Consider the following 22,939-nt stretch of genomic DNA (forward strand, 5'->3'; position numbering starts at 1 on the left):
CCTCTTCTGATCTCCAAGGGCATGTGTGTTACACAGCTGTACGTGCAGGCAAGACCCCTCCCTGACTGTATACACAATTTAAATCTTTTTAAAGATTTATTTTTTATGTGCTTATGGTTTGACATTAATTTGAGTCTATAAACAGTTAAATGCCTATTAACTATCACTGGTATGATAACAAAAGAGTAATAAATATTAATAAAGGTCTGGAGAGATAGCACAGTGTTTTAAGATACTTGCTATTCTTACAGAAGAAGGACCTAACTTCTTTGGCTTGCATTTGACAAATTGATAACAAATAGTCATTAAGTCACGAATGGGCATTTAAGACATTATGGATTCGCCGGGCAGTGGTGGCACACGCCTTTAATCCCAGCACTTGGGAGGCAGAGGCAGGCGAATTTCTGAGTTTGGGGCCAGCCTGGTCTACAGAGTGAGTTCCAGGACAGCCAGGGCTATACAGAGAAACCCTGTCTTGAAACCCCCCCACCCCCCCCAAAAAAAAGACATTATGGATTCACTGGATAAAGGGCACATTGTTGTCCCAGGCAAAGTAGCTGGAAATATTATTCATTCTCCCACTAGTGACAAGTAATTTAAAGCTAGGGAATTATTTTAAATGTCTTAAATATTTAAAAAAAATAATAAATAAGACAAAAATGTCTGCTTATGCTGAGTACTATTGTGATTGTAAAAAATAAGACTTTTTCTGCATTAAAATTAGTTCCTGGTTGTAATTCCAGTGCCTCAAGGTCTGGAATAAGAGCCTGTATCAAAAATAAACAATGTGTGCATGGTGTGCATACCTTTAATTCCAGCACTCAGGAGGCAGGGGAGGACTTCTGTTTGGCTGTTACACAGAAAAACTCTGCCTCAAAAAACAAAAACAAAAACAAAAACAAAAAACCCAAAACAAAGCTAAATAAATAAACAAACAAACTTTTCAGTATTCACTTATTTCTTGCTTACTGTTATGTTAGTATTAGCCTGTGGACTCCGCTATTCCTATGACTTTGGTTGTATAAGATTTTAAAGTCATTTGACTCTAAGGAAGAATTAATTTTTTTATTTTTATAATTTTTATATTTAAAGGCATATATAGAAATAAACAAAAAATCTGCAGATTCTATGGTAAAATTTTATACCTGCTTCCCAATATCCATGGATGGAAATCAGCTCTCCATAAGTATCGCTCCTGAGGATGTGGACTTAAAAGATGAGGTAAATAATAGACATAAACCATCATTTTTCCTAGATTTTACTAAATTTTTAAGATCAAATTTATTATTTTTTATTATCTAGTTAATTGGGGGGGGTTCACAGTGTTTTTAAGCCACAGAAGTCTCCTCTCTTACTGATCACTGAGCCCACTTTTAAGACAGAATCGTATTTAAAAAAAAAAATAAGAAAAATTGTTCTTGACTGCTACTCTGGCTGACAAAACAGAGTACTAGTGATTGTCTTTAGTTCTTCCTCCTCATTTGTCAAACTTAGTCGATCAGTAAACCTTCTCTGTTTTAAGCTTGTCCCCTGTTCCTCCTTGTTTAGTCTCTTAGCGCTGCCAAAGTTACAGAATTGCTCCTTATGCTACTGTACCTTCAGGCATTCTGAACTCAAAGCTGTGATACTGACATGAAATTCAAATCTGTTCAAGTTCAGCTTTGACTGATGCAAAAACATTTCAGTGTCTGTACATCTTAAAAGGAGATAGAATCTCATAGAAGCTGGGAGAAATGCAAATTTAGAAAATCTTTTCCTTTGACCATATTTTAAAGGAGTAGGACTTTTGCTACCTGATTTTATGAAAGACTGGATAATGCACATCTGTTTAGCTCTTTGTATGACACATCCTGACTAAGTAAGTTTGTGAATGAGACAGAGCTTTTAACTTTTACTTTTGATTGTTTGGCTTTATAGGAAGCTCTCTTTACAACTTTGATTCAAGAAAGTGACCCAGAGGTGAGTTTCATATTTAAATGCTTTTGTTTACTGGTTTTTTTGAAAGATTTATTTTTTTCTTTTTAAGAATTAAAGTTGACTGAGATATGAGATGGTTCTTCTTGGTAAAAATGGAAAGGGTATCATAGTCCTAGATATGAACATATTTTTTTATACACTGAAATGCATTATTAGTAGTCATATAGGTGATGTTTGAGGACTTTTTTATGAACATTGAGGAAATACAGGTGCCATTATTACTAAATGCCTATGCCATAAGCTTTGGCTCATTCCCTGACTAGCTTTTAACTTACTAAACTATTCTTCTATTCTATGTAGCACTCCTACTAGATTCTGTTCTAGTACTTGATTATTTATCTCTCCTCAGTTTCGGCCTTCTTCCTTTATTTACATGTTGGTTTATGTCAGTCTCCTCAGTCCAAGTCTTTCTCTGGCTCCCTTGAATCTCTCCTTTTATCTCTTACTATTTCCCAGAATCCTCTCTTCCTATCAGTGTCCCACCTCCTATTTCCTACCTCAGCTCATTGGTCATTGTCTTTTTTGACAGTTTAGTCATTTTCTTATTCTTTGAAGAAACATCACCTCTGTAGTGTTAAATTAATGCTAATCAGTGATTTGTGTTTAATTCTTATCCTTTTTTTCCCCTACATTGTCTCAAAAAACTCCCAACAAAACACAGGCAAATATTGATAAAATTTACAACCGATTTGTACATCTTGACAATTTACCTGAAGATGGACTTCAGTGTGTGCTTTGTGTTGGAAATCAGTTTGGAAAAGTGGATCGCTATGTGTTCATGAGTAACAAAAACAAGGTAATTAAACCCTGTATGCTTACAGTCTATAGCTCCTAACTTGGCTTTTGAGTAGAAGCATCCATGAACATTATTCAACCATGAAGCAGTATGACAAATTAGAACAGTTTCCTCTGGACTGTAATATAAAAAAGAAAAAAGATGCCCTCTCTTTAGTTTATAAGGAGAAATGAGATTCACAGAGAGAACAAGAGAGCATGTCTTACCAGTGGAGTTCTAACTGTAAAACACTGACTTAGATTTGTTTGTCAACTTTATTTCATGATTTGGCTTCTGTATTTAAAAATTCAAACTAAAATTGTTAATGTTTTTATATTTAATCTGCCTTCTATATTTAGTATGTATTACAGCTATGTGTCTATTAAAATTAGTTTTTATTTATGGAGTCAGCATTCTCTTGTGTAGCCTATGCTAATCTTTAACTTTCTACAGTATTGCTTCTGCCTCCTGAGTCTCTGGTCTTGCAGGTGATACTACTATGCCTAATTATTTTAAAAAAGATTTTTGTCAGCAGTATATTATTCCAAAAGGCAATGCTTTGTATTAAAGTTACTTTGTTATAAATAATAATAATTTATTTTATAAGTATGTTGCAAGTGATGTTATGGTATAGTGGTGACCATAAGTCAGGCATAAACAGGCATCTACTGATTGTCTTTGATGTGTTTTGAACTGATAAATAGAACCTGTATGGTATGCCAGACAAGACATGGCATAGGATGGGAATCTGAACTTTTAAAACTTTGCACATTAGTCCTCCATGGGGTTTTGGTTTTTTGAATGGGTTTTGGGGTTTTGTTTTATTTGTTTGTTTTGTTGGTTGGGGGGTTGGTATATATGTGATTTAATTTTTGTGTATTTGTGTGCATTGCCATGTGTATCTGTGCCTGTGTCTCTGTGTGTACAAGAGGAAGATAGAAAAGGGTATCAGATTTTCTGGAGCTGGGGTTACCAGAAGTTATGAACCATTCAATATGAGTACTGGGAACTGAACTCAAGTCTTCTGGGAAAACAATAACTCCTGATCCATCTCTCTAGCCCCTATACACTTGTCCTCTGTTTTAACGAAAGGGGGTTTTAATATACCTTTGTTTTGCCTATTATTTTAAATGTATTTTTAAATTATGTATTTAACATTTTAACCTTAGGTGTCAGTTCAGCTGCATTGAACATACTTGCATTGTGCAACTATCACCACCATACAATACTATACCTTTTCCTGTTTTCTCAAACTGAGGCTTCTTATGCATTAAACAATAACTCTTTAACATGCCACCCACCCACCCAGACCATTCAACTGGCAACTTATGTCTATTTTTATAAATAAAAATAACATCTGTTCGAGGCTAGCCTGGTCTACAGAGTGAGGTCCAGGACAGCCAGAGCTACACAGAGAAACTCTGTCTCAAAAAACCAAAAAAAAAAACAAAAAACAAAAAAACAAAAAACCATCTGATACCATAAAGTATTTTAATTGTATTTACTATTTTTGCAATTGTTTATTTCACTTGGCATGTGTTCTACGCTCATTCATCAATGAGCATATATCAGAATTTCTTTTTTAAGGCTAAACAACATTCTGTTGTGTGCTTAGTGTATGTGTTGAAAATCCATTCATTAGTTGGTACCCAGATCTCTTAACTGTTGTGCCTAATGTTTCTTGAAATGTGAGTGAGTAAATAAATGTTTAGGTCCCTGGTTTCAGTTCTTCTGGCTGTACATTGAATTGTGGAATTTGTTAGATGACATTCTGATACTACTTGTAACTTTTAAATTCATACTTAAAAAAAATATTTCTTCTAAAGGTGATTCTTCAATTAGAAAGTCCTGAATCTGCTCTGTCAATGTACAATTTTCTGAAACAAAATCCACAAAACATAGGTGAACATGTGTTGACCTGCACATTATCTCCAAAGATGGACTCAGAGGTAAGTGTGCGCGTGCTCTCTCTCGCTTTCTCTCTCTCTCTCTCTCTCTTTCTCTCTTAAATCAGCTTTTGTTATTTTAGAAGTTTAAAAAGGCTGGGCTGAAAAAAATGAGTCAGTAGTCAAGATCATTGGCTTTTCTTACAGAGGACCCAGATTTGGTATCTGGCATCCATGTGGCTCACCAAGGAGATACAGTACCACCTTTGACCTCCATGGGCACTATGAACACACATGGTACAGATTCATACATTCAGGCAAAATACTCATATACATAAAATAAATCTACAAAAAAAATTTTAAGAAAACCAGAAGGCATAATGGAAATTTTCTGAAAATTCAGAAGCTACATCATGAGTGTAGTGTCAAGAATAGACTCAGTAGTCAGACTTCTTCTGAGTTTAGATATTCCTTTATATTGATTATTTTTAAAATTGTTTTAATCTCTTACAGTTTTGATCATTATGGGAACAGTATATGATATAAATTAGTAATTTTAAAATTTGTAACTATATTGGGATACTGACTTATAAAGAGACTTTATAAATGGGTAGAGGTGGTGGTGGTGGTACACGCCTTTAAACCCAACACTCGGAAGGTAGAGGCAGGTGGTTCTCTGAGTTAGAAGCCAGCCTGATCTACAGAGCGATTCCAGGATAGCCAGGGCAACACAGAGCAACCTTGTGTCAGAAAAAAAGAAAACCAGAGAGAGAGAGAGAGAGAGAGAGAGAGAGAGAGAGAGAGAGAGAGAGAGAGAGAGAGAGAGAGAGAGAGAGAGAGATTTGGTAGAGCTACTATGATTATCTGTAGATGCAGGTGCTTTTTTTGATCCATCATTGCTTTCTGGAAGGAAAAAAATTTGTATTGTTATGTTTATCAGAAAGTGTATTGTATAAGAAAGCAAATTTTAACATGTTTTTAGTTTATGTAGCTGTCTAGTAGAATATAAGTAAGTAGAAAAGTAATATAAATACATCTTTAAAAGCTATCAAGGCTGAGTGTGGTGACTCACACCTTTAATTCCAGCACTTGAGAGGCAGAAGCAGTCTTTGTTATAGAGTAAGTTCCAGGACAGCCAGGGCTGACTACACAGAGAAACTGTGACTTGAAAAACCAAAAAAGAAATCAAATTCAAATTTGTGGGGTTTTTTTTTTTGTTTGTTTGTTTTTGTTTTTTGGGGTTTTTTTTAGTAGTTCCATTGTGTTTCAATAGCGGGGATAAATAATAGAACCTTAAATTTAGTATCTATGCTTTTTGATAATTTTTCTAAATTCTTGAATTAACTGAGGAAAGATACACACACACAGACCACACACACACACACACACACACACACACACACACACACAGACACACACATGCTTGCTCAGTAAAGGGACTTTATTCCCAAAACATGAGTTCAGTGCCCCTGAGTTCATTTCCTGGGCTGCATTCCCATTCGAGTTGTTCTCTAACAGTGTTCTCTTACCTCCACTCGCTTGAATATAAAAACAAAATTTGAAGAGCGTTTCTAAGAGGTATCAATTGTCCTACTGTGAAGATCATTCAAGTGATTTTTTTAAATCTAAAAATTATTAAAAGGATTAATGTTGTTAATCCTTTAGAGTTTCATAAATGTATTTTGATCACATTTACATTATTTCTTCTCTTAACTTCTTCCAGATTGACTCCTTTATCTTCCTACTGTTTCTGCAACATTTTTTAAAGTATTAGCTGTAGCTTTTTAAACAGTGCATTGAGCCCTTCATTCTGGTTTTCCATTACATTGCGTTGGGGAGGGGGATAATATTTAAAAGGATTATTGCTGTAGCATTTGTAGGTGTGTGTGTTTATGTGTATACATCTGTGTAGAAGCTAGAGGTAGATATTGAGTTTCTTTCTCATTTTCTTTTTTTTTTTTAGGGGGTGGGGGTTGAGACAGGGTTTCTCTGTGTAGTTCAGGCTGTCCTGGAACTCACTTTGTATACCAGGCTGGCCTCGAACTCAGAAATCCGCCCGCCTCTGCCTCCCAAGTGCTGGGATTAAAGGCGTGCGCCACCACAGGCCTGCCGGATTTCTTTCTCAATTGCTTTTCCATCTTCTTTTTTGACATATATTGTTTCACTGAGCTAGAGCTCACTGTCAGAGTTTGACTGACAAGTTAGACAAGACCCAGAAGTCTTACTGTATCGACCCACGACCCCCATCACTGAGATTATAAGCATGTTATGTTCCCCATTTTTTCAGATTTGTGATGGGAGTGTGAGTTCACATCCTTGTATTTGCATGACGAGCACTTTTTTAACTTAGCCATCTTCTCAGCTCCACTTCACGATGTATAAGTAAGGGGTCTTTATATTGTTGTTTTGAAGATTTGCCTTAAGTTGCCTTGGCAGGTCTTAATTTCCAGAATTCACACCTTCCAAGAAGCTAGGATTATAGGCCTGCCATATAATATGCCTAATTTAGTGGGACGCTTTATAAAAAGTTTTCCTTATAAATACAAATCTTTAAAAGCAAACCTACAAGGAATGTGTTTGTGTTATGTTTATTGGTTTTATTCTAAGTAAAATGTTATTTTCAGGCTTTTAGATTTTATGAAAGTTTGCCATATTTGTCACTATCTCATAAATTGGTAATTGACTTATTCTGTGTAACCTTACAGCAGATTTTAATAAAAAAGTTTTCTGGAATATAAGTTATGTAGATACAGAAAACTTTTTTTTTTAAGAGGTAGCCTATTCTTTTTACTTTTGTTATCTATATTTTACTAAATACTAAAGATCCACTAGAATAACCTCTAATAAAATGTGACTTATATTGTAGGTTCAAATGAAGAATGATCCAGAACTAGGAAAAGAAAGGTATGTTGCTTTAAGTTGTTTCTTTCATTTTTGTGTGTTGTTTCAGTATTTCTGTATCTTACTGTAACTATTATGTGCAGAAAGTTCCTACTTACTCCTTTTGTTTATGTGTAAGCTTGCTTTCCTTTTACTTTTGGGTTCTGTTTGGCCTTAGGGAATGTTTTGGTTGATGGCTATATTTAAACTGATTCAAGTATTTATGGACTATTTAGAGAACTGCATGTATAAACCATTTGAATCACCTATAAGAATGTTGCTTTTTTATGCTTAGTAAACCATTCTGAGTAGTTCAATCCATGATAAGTATGACATGTTCTTTACTAGATTGTTCTGGTCCAAAAGAGCTAAATACAGTTTTATAGTTTCAATCTTAAAATTTCATTAGCTTAAAATAAAAATACAACCTTCAATGTGTTTTTTTTAAGATGGTACAATTTTAGATTATTTTAAAGTATAGAATGGGAATATTTATCAAAAAAAATACTACTTTGTATCCACTAATGAAGCTTGCTTTTCAGAGGCCTCAAACTACTGACTCTAACATTTGTTTTAGCCATGGAGTTTATATTTACTATTTATTAATCTATGTTTAAAAATCTTATAAGTTTAAATAGTAATTAGAAAATATTTAAATAGGAAAGTAATTATTTGATATTTTGCAAACAATGTCTTATAAAATTTCTTCTCGTTAACTAGTTCTTTTATAAAAATCATGCTATTTTGGGTTGTTAAAATGATTGTGAGCATATTAAAATACATTGGTAACTCATAAGCCCCATTTCAAGGTTGCTGTGTGTTTGTCACCACATACGTTTAAAAAATAGTTTATCCTCAAACCAATTATAGTCATGTGTAAGTCCACAGAAAGCTTAATAAATTACAATGCCACACATGGTCATGGTCAGACCTACAGTTAGCACTGTTTGTAGCAAGAAATAGATTTCCCCCACCCCAAATTCATTTGTGTGTATTCTGTTTTATAATTTTTTTAATCTGCAAAAACTTGTTTTAATCAGAAACAGTTGATTATTGTCTGTTTTTATTGGTTTTGCTTCTTTTAAAAATTCAAAATATTGATATGTTTACAGATAGTTCCTAGTCTTCTTAAATTGATGTTTTTCCTCCAAGTAAATTTTTTTTTCTGACTTGTATTACAGAGAGAAAAATATGTGTATATAAAATGTGGGATATGGCCAGAATATTTAACATTACTTTTGGAGTAAACTTAAACCCCCCCCCCCACCTCAAAAAGTAGGGTAGGGCTGGTGTTATTTGTTTTAAATGTTGAGTCTTTTAAAAGTAAATGTGGGTGCCAGTTTACCTTAGGGTATAATTCTTTTTGTTTTTCATTAATGAGAACTCTAATCACTGATTACTTAGAAAAAATTTCACATTTATAGTTTAGTAATAACTTACATAACTTAGGCTTCATTAATCCTACCCCTACATATTCTATGTGTCATTTGATTATGACTTTAAATAAGGATGCCGGAAAATACCTGTTGAAACTCTCAAATTAATTTTCTCTGTTAAATCTTATCCTAAAATGTCTTGAGATATGTGCATTACGGTGCCATTCTTTATCTCATGTCTAGCTTTTATAGTATTCCTTTTGGGGAAATTTTGAATTGTGTGTGTGTGTGTGTGTGTGTGTGTGTGTGTGTGTGTGTGTTGATCTGAATGGGACTGTTTTCATTCCTTAAAAACAAAAGACAAAATGGTCCTTTTAACTCTGGTCTTAATAATGTCATTTATTTGACATCTCACTGGCATTCCAAACTAAATTGATCATCAACATTGAAACTTTTTTCATTATAGCTAGTGAACAGATACTCAACTTTTGTTAAAATAATGTATATGAAGAAAACACATTAATTCTTAAAGACTTCCACTTTGGTGCTGGAGAGATGGCTTAACATTTAAGAGTACTTGTTCTTTTGGAGAACCCAAGTTGAGTTTCTCACACCCGCATGAAGGCTCACAACTTGGTGCAGTTCCATCTCCAAAAATTCAGTGCCTTCCTCAGGCTTCCAAGGATTCCTACACTCACATAGTACACATAAATCCACAAAGGTACATGGTTGAAGCAAAATGTGTAATTGAACCATCTTTACAAACAGACCTGTGTTTCAAATGTTGAACTGTGTAGTCACTGTTTTTATGATAACTTTTTATAAACTTTAAATATGGTAATTAAGAAAGCCTTGTTATATCTTTCAGATGATATTTTTAAAAAATTTTCATGTTGGTTCTGATTTATAAATGTTTCTATATAGTTCAGTTTATAAATCTTTAGGATCAACATATAGCTCACTAATGAGGCAGGAATTTGAGTTTATTCTTTATTATTGAAATGAATATTGTAATTTCAAAAAGTTTGTACTTTGAGGAATATCCATGTAACTATGAAAGTCCCAGTTGTTTCTTTGTCACTCTTGTGCTTGACCACAGATTCTACTCTAGTTCCAAGAGTTTTGCAAATATCAGCCCTTGGTATTTCCAGTGTTAGAGATATCAATAATTTAAGATAGGAACATTTGAATATACTAAATTGCTTATAAGGAAATAAGTATATGTATTGTTATTAAGATCTACGATCCCTAGTTGTTCATCTTAAACTTCTCATGCTTCATAGGGAACAGTATGTTTGTTTATAAGCTTACAGTTATTCTTCTGGGAGAACCAATTTATTTAATGAAATGACTAGACCCTGGTTGGGGCAGATCGTGCCTTTTCAAAATCTCTGAAATAAAAGTAACATCTCAGGATAGAGATAGACATTATCTAGAATTATGAAGTAAAGCATGTCAAAAATGACAGTTTATACTCTCCTTGGATAAAAAGAGTTAATACTAACTATATTGTTATGTGTGATCCCTTTCTGGTGTCTTTCTCTAACCAATTCTAACAAAATTATATGAGTATACTTTATGACTGTGTTAGACATGGCCTTTTTATAATTGGTCATGCATTTTTTTCTAGTTCATCTAGGTAATTAAAATATATGACAACTGAATGAGTTGGTGTGTAGTAAGAGTGTATGTTCATGTTTAGGTGGTTCTAACAGTTTTATTTACAATTTTAAATCTCCAAAAGTTACCTAGGTAATTCTAAAGAAAGGTGTCTTTTAAATGTTATCATTCATAAGTATATTTTTTAGAAAATTTAAAGTAGGTCTTTTACATTCAAAAAGAACCATTCTAAAATGGTTAAGTGGCATTTCCCTCCATGCCAGTTTCATGTTGTTTTTATGGAAGTTCGATATCCATTTTAAGTTTACATGTTATGCATCCCTAGCTTTGTTGTAAAACTGCCCACTTTGTTTATCTACCCATATCATGAGTAAAGGGCCTAATAATAATTTGAGATGTCTCAAACTTTTGTTCAGTCTTTTCAGGTACAAACTTAATACAGGAGTGAAAAATTGTTAACTTACACAAGTAAAAGGAAGACACCAAACAATCCTAGTTTTTCTATTGTTTCCTTTGAATTAAAAAGATAAAAGCTCTCTTATTGTTCAATCTTGTGTATTTCCATCAGAACATCTTAGCCACATTAATGCTGATTGGCTGAATTTCCCAGTGCTTATCGTTTGTGCATTAGGAAACCTGTACAGTTGGCATCAACAGGGTTATTTACAATGATTGAATCCTCATCATAGTTTGATTTTTGTTTGTTTTGTGTCCTTTTTGTTTGTTTTTAAGTACTTTTAGCCCTGACTTGAAAAACAGTCCTGTTGATGAAAGTGAGGTACAAACAGCAGCTGATAGTCCCTCTGTTAAACCTAGTGAGGTTGAAGAAGAAACTACTTCCAATATTGGAACAGAAACTTCAGTGCATCAGGAAGAACTTGGTAAGGAAGAACCCAAACAAGCATTGTGTGAGTCTGACTTTGCAATTCAAACACTAGGACTTGAAGCTCAAGGAGCAGAGGTCAGCATAGAAATTCCTCTTGTAGCATCCACTCCAGCCAATATTGAGTTATTAAGTGAAAATATAGATGAGTCTACTTTAAACCAGCAGATGTACACCAGTGACTGTGAAAAGGAAGAGGCAGAAGTTACAAACCCTGAGACAGAATTATCAGTATCTGACAGTGTCTTCATAGAAGAAAGGAACATCAAGGGAATTCTAGAAGATTCTCCATCTGAAACAGAAGATATAGTTTCTGGAATTGCACAGCTTATGGTAGAAGCCACAGCTGAAGTGGATAAACACGAAACTGTTTCAGAAGTACTACCACCTGCTTGTATTGTAACCCAAGTACCAGGAAGTTACACTGAAGATGAGAAGGTTGTGAGCAAAAAGGATATTGCTGAAAAAGGTAGTGTGGATGAGAAGGAGGAAAATGAATTTAATGCTAAGGAGTCCAGAATGGATTTACAAGTAAAAACAGAGAAGGCTGAGAAGAATGAAGCTAACATATTTGCAGAAAAATTGGAGAAGATTATAGCAGCAATACGAGAAAAGCCAGTTGAAAGTGCTGTGATCAAGGCAGACCTATCTAAAGGAGCGGATCAGACCAGTAAGCCTGATGAACCTGGTAAAACTAGTATGCTGACTGTATCAAATGTATATAGTAGTAAGTCAAGCATCAAGGCTACTGTGGTCTCTTCTCCTAAAGCAAAAAGTACACCTTCAAAAACTGAAAGTCAGAACATCTTTCCAAAGCCTGTGCTTAGAGAACAAATAAACACTGAAAAGAAAGTTTCAGCCAAGGAATTTGGTCTGCTTAAAAATACCAGATCAGGCTTGGCAGAAAGCAACAGTAAATCCAAACCCACTCAGATTGGTGTTAACAGAGGGTGCAGTGGAAGGATCTCAGCCCTTCAGTGCAAGGATTCTAAAGTGGATTACAAGGACATAACAAAACAGTCTCAGGAAACAGAGACTAAACCTCCCATCATGAAACGGGATGACAGCAACAATAAGGTGAGGAGAGTAGAAAAATGGCTCAGTGTACCTTTGAAGTACATAGCGCTGTAGCTGTAAAGTAAGAAGTGTAGTTTTGGCTCATGTTTTCATCTCTTCACACTAGCCCCAAGCTCCTGTTTCCCTGTCTGAAACAATTCCATTGATATAATAAGCCAGTAGACATTTGGAGTATTGAGCTCAAAGTTCCCATTTATTCACACACTTGGAAAGTATTACATGGTCACAAATGTAGCTGAATTAAACTGTGGTCAGAACAATAACTGATTTGAAGGATGGGTCTGCAGTGGCTCCTAGGATGATTATTTGCCATTCTTGTTCCTCTGAAATTGAAACTTCCTTTATCAGTTCATTAATTGCCTAAACTTAGACACTGTGGGCAAAGAGGAAAAAAGATCTTAAAAACTGAATTTAGCTATAGCTTTTAGAGACTGCATATACCATTAAAATATTATTGATTTAGTTTTGTATATTTGTTAAAAATGTTTGCATAATTGACCATATTTTGATATTTGCTAATTAAGTTTTTCTTTTTTCTTAAAGAGCATTAATAACCTGAGTATAAATTCTTTTTTCTGTATTTCTTAATATTTTAGGCGTTGGCTTTGCAGAACACTAAGAATTCTAAAAGTACTACTGATAGAAGTTCCAAATCGAAAGAGGTAAAATGAGAATATTCACATTCTCTATATCCATTCTTCCACAGCAGTACCCATCTGTCTGATACACTTGCCTCACCTTTTCATGGTTAGCATGGGTGTTAAGAGAGTGAAAGATAAACAGCATAGAATAGGAATGAAATGCTTTGTGTTCTATCTTGCCACTAATTCTTTGGTGCTATTTCTGTGGTAGACTTAATAGTTTTATATACCCTGCTAGCTTTGGTTGATTAACAGCATACTAAATGCAGAAACCTGCTAGAAATTTCATTACTATGTTACCAATTTTAAAATAATGTTTCAAATACAATTGTATTAGCTATGAAGTCTTAGTAATCTCAGAATTTTTTTCAATATAAAGTTCAAACTTTCTTAGTATTGTATAAGCTTAAAATACATATAAATTAATTGATATGGTTAACTATTTTTATTGTTGTTTGAGATACTTTTAGGAGTCTAGTAAATAGACATTTCCTAGATTCATAAAATATAGAAGAGTAGATTCTTTGTATGACAATTGTTTTGACAAGTGTTTCAAATGTAGTTTTAAAGTGTAAATTATTACTTTTAAAATTGTGTGCTATGTATGTATATATTCTTGAATATATATATATATATATATATATATATATATATATACACTTACATACATGAAGGTTGGAGGACAGTTTGTGTGAGTCGCTTTTCTCCTTATACCATTAGTCCTGGGTATTAAACTCAAGTGTTGCACTTGGTGCCAGGCATTTTTACCCACTTAGCCATCTTTCTAGCCGTAACACTTTGGAACCTTTTAAAATACAGCATTAATTTTATTTTAGTATTAGGAAATGTCTTTACAGTGAAATTCTCACAGGTGATGTGCATATTAGTTTACTGTGACTAGCCAGTGCTCAGTCATAGTTCACAGTACTGATTCTTAACTCTCCAACAGGAACCATTATTTACATTTAATTTGGATGAATTTGTTACTGTGGATGAAGTCATAGAAGAAGTAAATCCTTCTCAAGCCAAGCAGAATCCATTAAAAGGAAAGAGAAAGGAAGCACTCAAAATTTCTCCTTCCCCTGAACTTAACTTAAAAAAGAAAAAAGGGAAAACTTCTGTCCCTCACAGTGTTGAGGGAGAGTTGTCCTTTGTAACATTAGATGAAATAGGGGAGGAAGAAGATTCAGCCACGCAAGCTCTCGTGACTGTGGATGAAGTCATTGATGAAGAAGAGCTCAACATGGAAGAAATGGTAAAAAATTCTAACTCCCTTCTTACATTAGATGAACTAATTGACCAAGATGATTGCATTCCCCATAGTGCACCTAAAGATGTTACTGTCTTGTCCATGGCTGAAGAACAGGATCTCCAACAGGAGCGCTTGGTAACTGTGGATGAAATTGGAGAAGTAGAAGAGGCAGCAGACATAACTTTTGCTACTTTGAATACTAAAAGAGATAAAAGGGATTCTATTGGGTTTATTTCTTCCCAGATGCCTGAAGACCCTTCTACTTTAGTTACTGTAGATGAAATACAGGATGACAGCAGTGATTTTCACTTAATGACTCTGGATGAAGTAACTGAAGAAGATGAAGACTCTCTGGCTGATTTTAACAACCTTAAAGAAGAGTTGAATTTTGTTACTGTGGATGAAGTTGGAGATGAAGAGGATGGAGACAATGATTCCAAAGTTGAGTTAGCACAAGGCAAAAGTGAGCGCCATACAGATAAAAAAGGAAATAGAAAGAGGAGACCTGTGGACACAAAGAAGACAAAGCTTGATTCTTTCTCCCAAGTAGGTCCAGGAAGTGAGACTGTTACACAAAAAGATCTGAAAACCATGACTGAAAGACATTTGGCAGGTAGATACTTGAAAGTGTTCATTTTTTTCTGTTTCATGAGATTACATTTAAAACTGGTGTGAACACAGTGCTACCGTAGGAATAATGTCATCCTGTCAATATTCTGTAAGTTTTCCCCAGAAACAAGGTACAAGTTGCACACATTTAGTTTACAGAATACAGGCTGTCCCATGTTGTTATACCTCAAGAAAGGATGTCAAAACTGGGAGACGAAGTGAAGCAGCCAGTGTAGAGCTTCAGTGAACACGGTGTGTTATGGATGGGGGAAACAAGCTTTTAAAGAAGAGAAAAGTGTTCACATTGCAGTGCCTCTCACTTCTGGCTTAAACTTAGGTTTAGAACAAGCAGAAGGACAAATCATTGGGGTATTGTTCAACTTTTTTTTTTTTTTTAAAAAGACAGAGTCTCACTATGTGAACCTTTCTGACCTGGGAATCCATATGTAGATCAGCCTATCTCTGCTTCTGCTTCCTGGGTCCTGGAGTTAAAGGTGTGGATAACCACACCTGCCAGATTTTGGTCATTTGAGATGAGGTCTGACTTCTGTAGTGCATGTTGGCCTAGAACTCAAAGTATAGACTTGAACTCAGGAGATTCTTCTTCCCAAGTGTCAAGATTACAAGCGAGCGTCACCACACTTGGCATAATGTAATATTCTTATGATATGGCATAATAGAGCAGCTTGATTGCTTGCAGGATGTGAGAGAGACAAAATTAATTTCCATTTAGAAAACTTTGAACCCAGTTGACATAAAGTCACCTCGATGAGAAGGAATTCAAATAGTAGTTTATTTTATTTTCTTAGATGTTATAAATGAAACCATTTAATGTGGTGATAAATGTTTACTTTGTAAAGGTTTAAAAAAAAAAAAGTAAGCCAGATAGTGTGGGCCTTTAATCTCAGCACTCAGGAGGCAGAGTCAGGTGGATCTCTGAGTTCAAGGCCAGCCTGGTCTATAGAGTTAGTTTCAGAATGGCCAGGGCTGTTACAGACAAAACCTGTTTAAAAAAAGAAAAGAAAAAAAAAAAAGAAAGAAAACCTTGAAAATTTTAACTAAGAATGGCATATCAGGAACATCTCCTTGGATTGGCAACAATTCAGGGAAAAGTATAAAGCCATCCTGTGAAAAGCATAGGAAGGAATAATTGTTCAGAACACAAATGCAAACATAAGATGTTATTCTAACTAAATTGCTTTTTAACATAGATTTTTATTTAGTAATAAGTTTCCCTGCCATGTGTGCTGTCACATGCCTGCAGTGTAGCACTCAGCTTCAGCTACATAAGAAAGCCCCTGTCTCAGAACAAAAAGGCAGTCTCCCCAAATTTAGGTATTTTTTTGCAACAAACATTAGAATTTCTAGATGGTTTAATATGTTAAATTTAAAGCAATTTAAATACTGTTAATGAAGCAATAAATTAGGCTTTCTTTTTAAAGCTAAAGCGCCATTGAAGAGAGTTAGAATTGGGAAGGCATCACCCTCACAAAAAGTGGCAGAACCAGCAAAAGGCGAAGAGGCCTTCCGAATGAGTGAAGGAGGTAAAGGGGCTATTCCGGTGGGGGAGAAAACACATAACATGAAATCATGCTAGAGCTTTCACACATAACTAGGCAAGAAACTAGAAAGGCAGCAGGCAGGCTTAGAAGAGCCCTGTAAACTTTTTTCTTTATAATGTAGAGAGTACAGTAGCACTAAAACAAAAAAAAAAAAATTGGAAATTACAAGATGTTATTGTGATGATACTGCAGCATCAGGGACCAATAATTTATTAAGTACCTGTTACTTATGGTTGCTTCCAGGTATCTAGCCAGTAAATTAAACAACAGAACACTTAAACACCATTAATAATTTTTTGTTTGTTTGTTTGTTTTTTGTTGTTGTTGTTTTGAGACAGGGTTTCTCTGTGTAGCCCTGGCTGTCCTGGAACTCACTCTGTAGACCAGGCTGGCCTCAAACTCAGAAATCCGCCTGCCTCTGCCTCCCAAGTGCTGGGATTAAAGGCGTGCGCCACCACCGCCCGGCCATTAATAATATTTAACAAATAAGGAACATAAACATTGTCACCAACAGATAGCTTGTCATTGTATTTAATGTGTCATTGTGTCCAATATTCTTCCTGGTTTTGGCAGGAAAATACTAATGTCATTCCTGATTTCAAAGGGTTTATTGATTAGGAAAGGTAAAGGAAAGCACTTTCTAGTGTGACAGTGTGTCTTTACCATCTTCTTTGAAGTACTATCTTTACACTCTGGTCTGAGGAAAAGTTCTTTGAATTTGATCCTTCTACCCTCCTTGCCTTCTCTACAGTCTATTAAAAACCTATTTATTTTATTTGCTAACCAGCGATGATACCATTTCCTTTTCCATTACCTAGCTAACTCCTCACTGCTTGCTTTTCTGTTTACCAAAGAAAATGAATCTTCTCTGATTGCCACCTTGAGTTTTACCTTTATTGCCTCCTTACTTGTAAACTACAACAAACTTTCTATCATTAAGGGACAAAAATCAGTGTAGGCTATGGAATACCCCTAGCAACAAAGTACAGCATCTAGAATAGTGGTTTTCAACCTGTGGGTCATTACCTTTCTGGCAAACCTCTGTTTCCAAAAAATTCATAACGACAATTCATAACAGTAGCAAGACTATAGTTATGAAGTAGCAGCAAAAGTAATTTTATGTTTGGGGTCACTACAACATGAGGAACTGTGTTAAAGGATCACAGCATTAGGAAGGTTGAGAACCACTGATCCAGACATTTTTAAAATGTCTTGAGTTCTTGGCATTGTTTGTTACTGCTTATCATGTCTCATGACCAAATTGGTATTCCCCCTTCTTTTCTGTAACAAATTTTTACACTGAGTTGTAGTTAATAGTTGCATCTCACCAGTAGCTCCTAATATGAGTTCCATAGGGTGGGTTTGTTTTTTTTTTTTTCAAAGATTTTTGGTATGTTAGGTCAACTTTGATACCAGCTTGCTTAGAATTGCCTCTTCTTAACTGAATACTATAGGAGAGCTTACTTATTTATGGTTCATTTAATAATTGTTTTTCCATTAATTTGCTCAAAAGACCTAATAGCTTCAAAAAGTCATTTCTAACTCAACTTTAAACTTAAATGATTTATTTTAGTCTACTTTTAGTTATTATATAACTTTTATATAATATAATACTGTAGTGTGTAATCAATCCATTATTAATGCTCATGTGCCTTTGGAGTAGCAGAAGCAGATAAGGTAATAAATAAGTTAAAATTATTACTTTAGTAAAGGAAATAAGAACAGATCAGAGGCAGAGAGAATGAGTTGTTTGACCATCAAGTCAAGAAAAAGGATGTATACACCCTCAGTAGACTTTTAAGATTTGACGAATAAAATAGAAGTTTCTGGGTGGGAATGATTTTAAGACAGACTTACTCTTTGCTCGTGCCATTTCCATTAATTGCATACCTCCCCTCCCATTTGGAATATACAAATTAAAATTGACTCCTGCCAAGTCTACACAACTAGACTCTTAAAAGGACTGTGAGGTGCTAAAGGAAAGGGGGAACAAGAGAAAGTGATAGGAGTTGAGGAAAGAATTGTGTTTCTTTAACAGGACTATAGTGTGGGAGAAAGAAGGGGCAAGTACAATTGAAATACAATGATGTGCAGATTACAAAGATCTTATGAAACTCACCGTTTCCTATTTTAACTAAAAATAATAATGATTGTCTGTCACCCTTATCCTTTCTGGAGCTATACCAATACAATTTTACATAGGCTTTAGCCTCATTTCTCCTACATCCATTGAACAGATCTATATTTACTTACTTGCTTCTTGGATCAAAGAGTCGTTAAGGCATAGTTCAATGAGTTTTAAGTTAGTTTTGAAATTTAGAGATTATCCAGTGTTAATTTAACAAATACATTTATTTTAAATAACTTCATGTTTTCCTTGAACTTTTAATGACTTTAGTTGATGAAGCTGAATTAAAGGATTCAGAACCTGATGAAAAACGCAGGAAGACTGAAGACTCTTTTGTAGGCAAATCAGTGACATCTGATGTCCCTGGAGGTAAAGTAAAAATGACATGTTTTCTTATAAAGTCAAAAGTGAGCAGGTTAACCTTTCTTGGTGTTCCTGAATAATACTTATCTAGGGGTTTGTTTCGGGTTTTATTGTTGTTGTTGTTGTTTGAATCCTGGCATGTATGTTTTTATTTCATTCTTGAAGGCTGGGATATGCCTCTTTTTTTTTTTTTTTTTTTTTTTTTTTTTCCCTTGTTGTACTATGTTTGCTGCCATGGTAAAAATTGAGTTATACTTCCCCAAGCAAAAACTCCAGTTACTAAGAGGAAACTTTGCTTGTAACCTATGTTGAGTTGAAGGGCTTTTACTTGTTTAGCAGCCCAGCATTGTGCTGTTTATCCATCTTCTACTTTAACAGGGTGTTTTCTACTCTCTCACTCTTCAGCCTACATTTCAGAGCCATTAGCATTCTGGCTTCTCTGGAGACTCTGGAATATGTATTACATATAGTTAAGTAAAGACACATGTTTTAAACTGCTGGGAGATAGAGCTAAGTAGTAGAGTGCCTTGGGTTCAAAATCCTCAAATCAAATAAAACCGTGTTTTGTGACTTCATTGCTGTCCTAAGTATACAGAAGTGTGTGCTCTCTCTGTGTGTGTGAGGGTGGGTAGGGGTTATACTGTGTGTTAAATGTGCTTACCAGATTTGGGTAAAGTAATTGATTGATACACCGTTGATGGATTTTTTCTCTTTGTTTTTATTCCTATCTTCTAGATTTGGACTTTCTTGTTCCAAAAGCTGGATTTTTCTGTCCAATTTGCTCCCTCTTCTACTCAGGTGAAAAAGCAATGGCAAATCACTGCAAGAGCACACGTCATAAACAAAATACAGAGGTAACACATAAAAATCTTCAAGTGTTGTCACCATCTTTTGATTTAAAATGAGTCTACCTAACATATATATTTCTTTGTGAGAACTTGGTTATTTATCCCAGTTCATTGTTCCTAAGTTGAAAAATCCCTGTTTTTCTGTGTCATTGTATGTTGCTGTGGTCTCTTGCTCTAATCTTTTTCCTGGAGCAATATCATTGTCTAGAACAGACTGTAAGTAGTGTCTTGTGGACTTCCTTTACAATATAAGACTCTGCTTATCCTGATGTTTTGTTGCAAATGCCTGTAACATATTAACATTTCTCAATTTCTAGTCAGAAGAAAAATGTTTGTTTTCTTTTTGTTGTGTATGTTTTGAAGTTGTTGCTCTAGAGAGTTAGTCTTAGTCATGGTTGTCTAGTATATTCTGTGTATTGAACTTTTAAACCAAGCTTGTCAGTAACAGACCTTGAGCCTAGAGTTTCACCCAGCTTTGTTTAATTCTAGGTCTAACCTCTCACACATTTTATTAAAGTTACTATTCTCCTTATGCTTTTAAACCTTTTATATCTTACTTTTTTTTTTCCCATTTGAAATCTTTAAAACTGAGGCCAGATGTGGTGTCATACACCTTCAATCCTGCTACTCTGGTGGCAGAGGCAGGTGGATATCTTGAGAGTTTGAGAATGATCTACCCGTAGAGTTCAAGGCTAGTCAGGGAACCTTGTCTTTAAAAACAAAAATTAGTTAAAATCTTGCAGCTGCTTCATATGGCACTTGGAGTCATATCCATACTGACTGGTTCTATGAGACTGTAACCTGCCTCATCCGTGTCTTTAACTCTGCCTTGTTCCTCTTTCCTTCCTTGTACCTGACACCTCAGATGCCATTATACCATTTCCTTAATCACTAATCCTGTATCCCTTCCAAACTTGTTTTGTGGCTACTTTTTCCTATCTTTTGGTCTCTACTCAAATATTAGCTACTAAGAAGGGCCTTTGCTTATAAAAGCAAGTTCCAAAAGCCAACTGTGGTAGCACAGGCCTCCAGGTTCAGCACTTGGCAGGCAAAATCAGGCAAAGGCAAGGCAGATCTCTTGAGTTCAAAGACAGCCTGATCTATATAGTGAATTCAGGACAGCCAGGACTACATAGCCTAATCTGTCTCACAGAACCAAAATTAAAGAAAAGAAAGAAAATTTGATCCTACATCCACAAAAAGATCAACTTTACATAGTTTCTCTGTTAATGTGTTAATTTTGTTGTGCTAGGGATTGAACCCAAGAATAGGCACATGCTCAACAAGGACTTCTAACACTGGGTTTCACCCTACACTACTCCTTTCTTCTTGTTATAATTGTAGAATAATTACTACTACCTACAGTGATTTCAGTTTTGCTTTTCTTTTGTTTCTTCATTATAGTGTAAGCACTTGGAAAAACGCATTATTTTTCTTATCTTATGCCCCAAGCATAATGCCTGGTATATCATCTATATCAGAAGGATAATTAGGGTGAGGAATGAATGTAAATAAGACACAGTTTTAAATTTAAATTTTTAAATTTAAATAAATATAATAAAGTACACTTAGGATTTCACACATAGAAAACAACATCTAACAAATGTTTCATATTGAAAATTGCTTTTAACAGAAGTTCATGGCCAAGCAAAGAAAGGAAAAGGAGCAGAATGAGACTGAAGAAAGAAGCTCTAGGTGATGGAGGAAAGGAGGAAAGAATTCATTAGAAATTCATTTAGGGTCCAGTTGATTTGTGTATTTTTGTTATCATTTAATTTGTAATTTTGTTTCAGAAACATTCATGTTGTACAAATTTCTGATTGCCCTTGATGTAGAGAGACTGATGGGAAAATATGATGGGTTTGATTTTTATATCAAATCATCAGGCATGGAAAAATACCTTTTAGAAGTGTTTAAATAAATGTTCCTACTGTATATTTCAACACTGTTGTGTTTGTGTTGATTTGTAAAGGCTTGTTTGCCTCTGGTTACAGACAAGGCTCTTTTCTTCAACCCTGGGATTTAGGATATTTGGCAATTCATGTGTTATTTTAAGTAATAGCATGATGTGTTGTCTCAGCCAACATGTATATAGGTCTGATTCTTAAATGCTCAATTTTTCTGCGTAATGAGATGACATCATGTTTGGCCAAGGTAAGTTTGAGTAAGATACTGTTTAACTTTTATATGTGTTAGGAAAACATTTTATTTCTGTTTATAGAAAGGACCTGACAGATCATGGAAGTATTAGTTTAGATATACAGAACAGTTTCTACATTTTATGGATTTCTAAATATGATTTTAAGACATCTGAATAATTTAGTGTGTAAGAAGTTGTAATGACCTCAAAAAAAAAAAAAAAAAAAACCTGAATGTTTTCTAAACAGATCCTAGACCCCATCCTTCCTGATCAGTCAGTACTTCACACATGCCTGCTAACTTGAAGTTGGTTTCATTTCTGATACTTCAGCATGTCTGTATAACTAATAATAGGAAAAAGATGAATAGAAAAAAGCAACAACTCAGAAAATGTCACTTTAGGTAAATCCCACCATAGCACAAAAGATTATGCTACACAGCCAACAAAAAGTGAAGAGGAATGGCTTGAGAAATGGCCCAGAGGTTGAGAGTACTGGCTGCTTTTCTAGATGACCCAGGTGTGAGTTTCAGCTACCTACATGGTGGCCCACAACCATCTAACTCCAGTTACAGGATATCTAACACCTGCTTTTGGTCTCCATGGTACAAGGCATGCTCATAGTACACATACATACATACATACATACATACATACATACATACATACATACAAAATACCCATACACATAAAATAATAATTTTTAAATGTTTTTAAAGTGAAGATTATATCTTTTTTCCCCCTCTGCCCTTTAAACTAATTGCATACTCTGTTCAGAGTTAACCACAGCCCAAACAACATTACAAAATACATGTAACCGACTAGGGGAGTGAAGGGGAAGATGTTGCCTTGCATGTTAGACTTCATCAGCCTAGACATTGTCTGCAGTTTTGATCTTTATTCTTAGCACCTGGTAGGAAAGTCT

The 22,939-nt window shown here is 34.8% G+C and overlaps 1 protein-coding gene across 1 annotated transcript in view; it reads left to right on the top strand.

The window, feature by feature from the left end:
* The window catches only part of Znf638 (zinc finger protein 638), a 129,246-nt gene extending 107,426 nt beyond the window's left edge, over nucleotides 1-21,820 (top strand). Inside the window, 12 exon segments of the mRNA XM_076939991.1 lie at nucleotides 1,093-1,221; nucleotides 1,918-1,959; nucleotides 2,639-2,773; nucleotides 4,579-4,701; nucleotides 7,505-7,542; nucleotides 11,247-12,474; nucleotides 13,071-13,136; nucleotides 14,065-14,980; nucleotides 16,419-16,520; nucleotides 18,937-19,035; nucleotides 19,765-19,883; nucleotides 21,511-21,820. Of these exon segments, the coding sequence (XP_076796106.1) occupies nucleotides 1,093-1,221; nucleotides 1,918-1,959; nucleotides 2,639-2,773; nucleotides 4,579-4,701; nucleotides 7,505-7,542; nucleotides 11,247-12,474; nucleotides 13,071-13,136; nucleotides 14,065-14,980; nucleotides 16,419-16,520; nucleotides 18,937-19,035; nucleotides 19,765-19,883; nucleotides 21,511-21,576 (3,063 nt within the window). The 3' untranslated portion in view covers nucleotides 21,577-21,820.
* Nucleotides 21,821-22,939: the final 1,119 nt, after the last annotated feature.

This window comes from Arvicanthis niloticus, chromosome 9 (genome assembly GCF_011762505.2).
Source record: "Arvicanthis niloticus isolate mArvNil1 chromosome 9, mArvNil1.pat.X, whole genome shotgun sequence".
Taxonomy (NCBI): Eukaryota; Metazoa; Chordata; class Mammalia; order Rodentia; family Muridae; genus Arvicanthis; species Arvicanthis niloticus.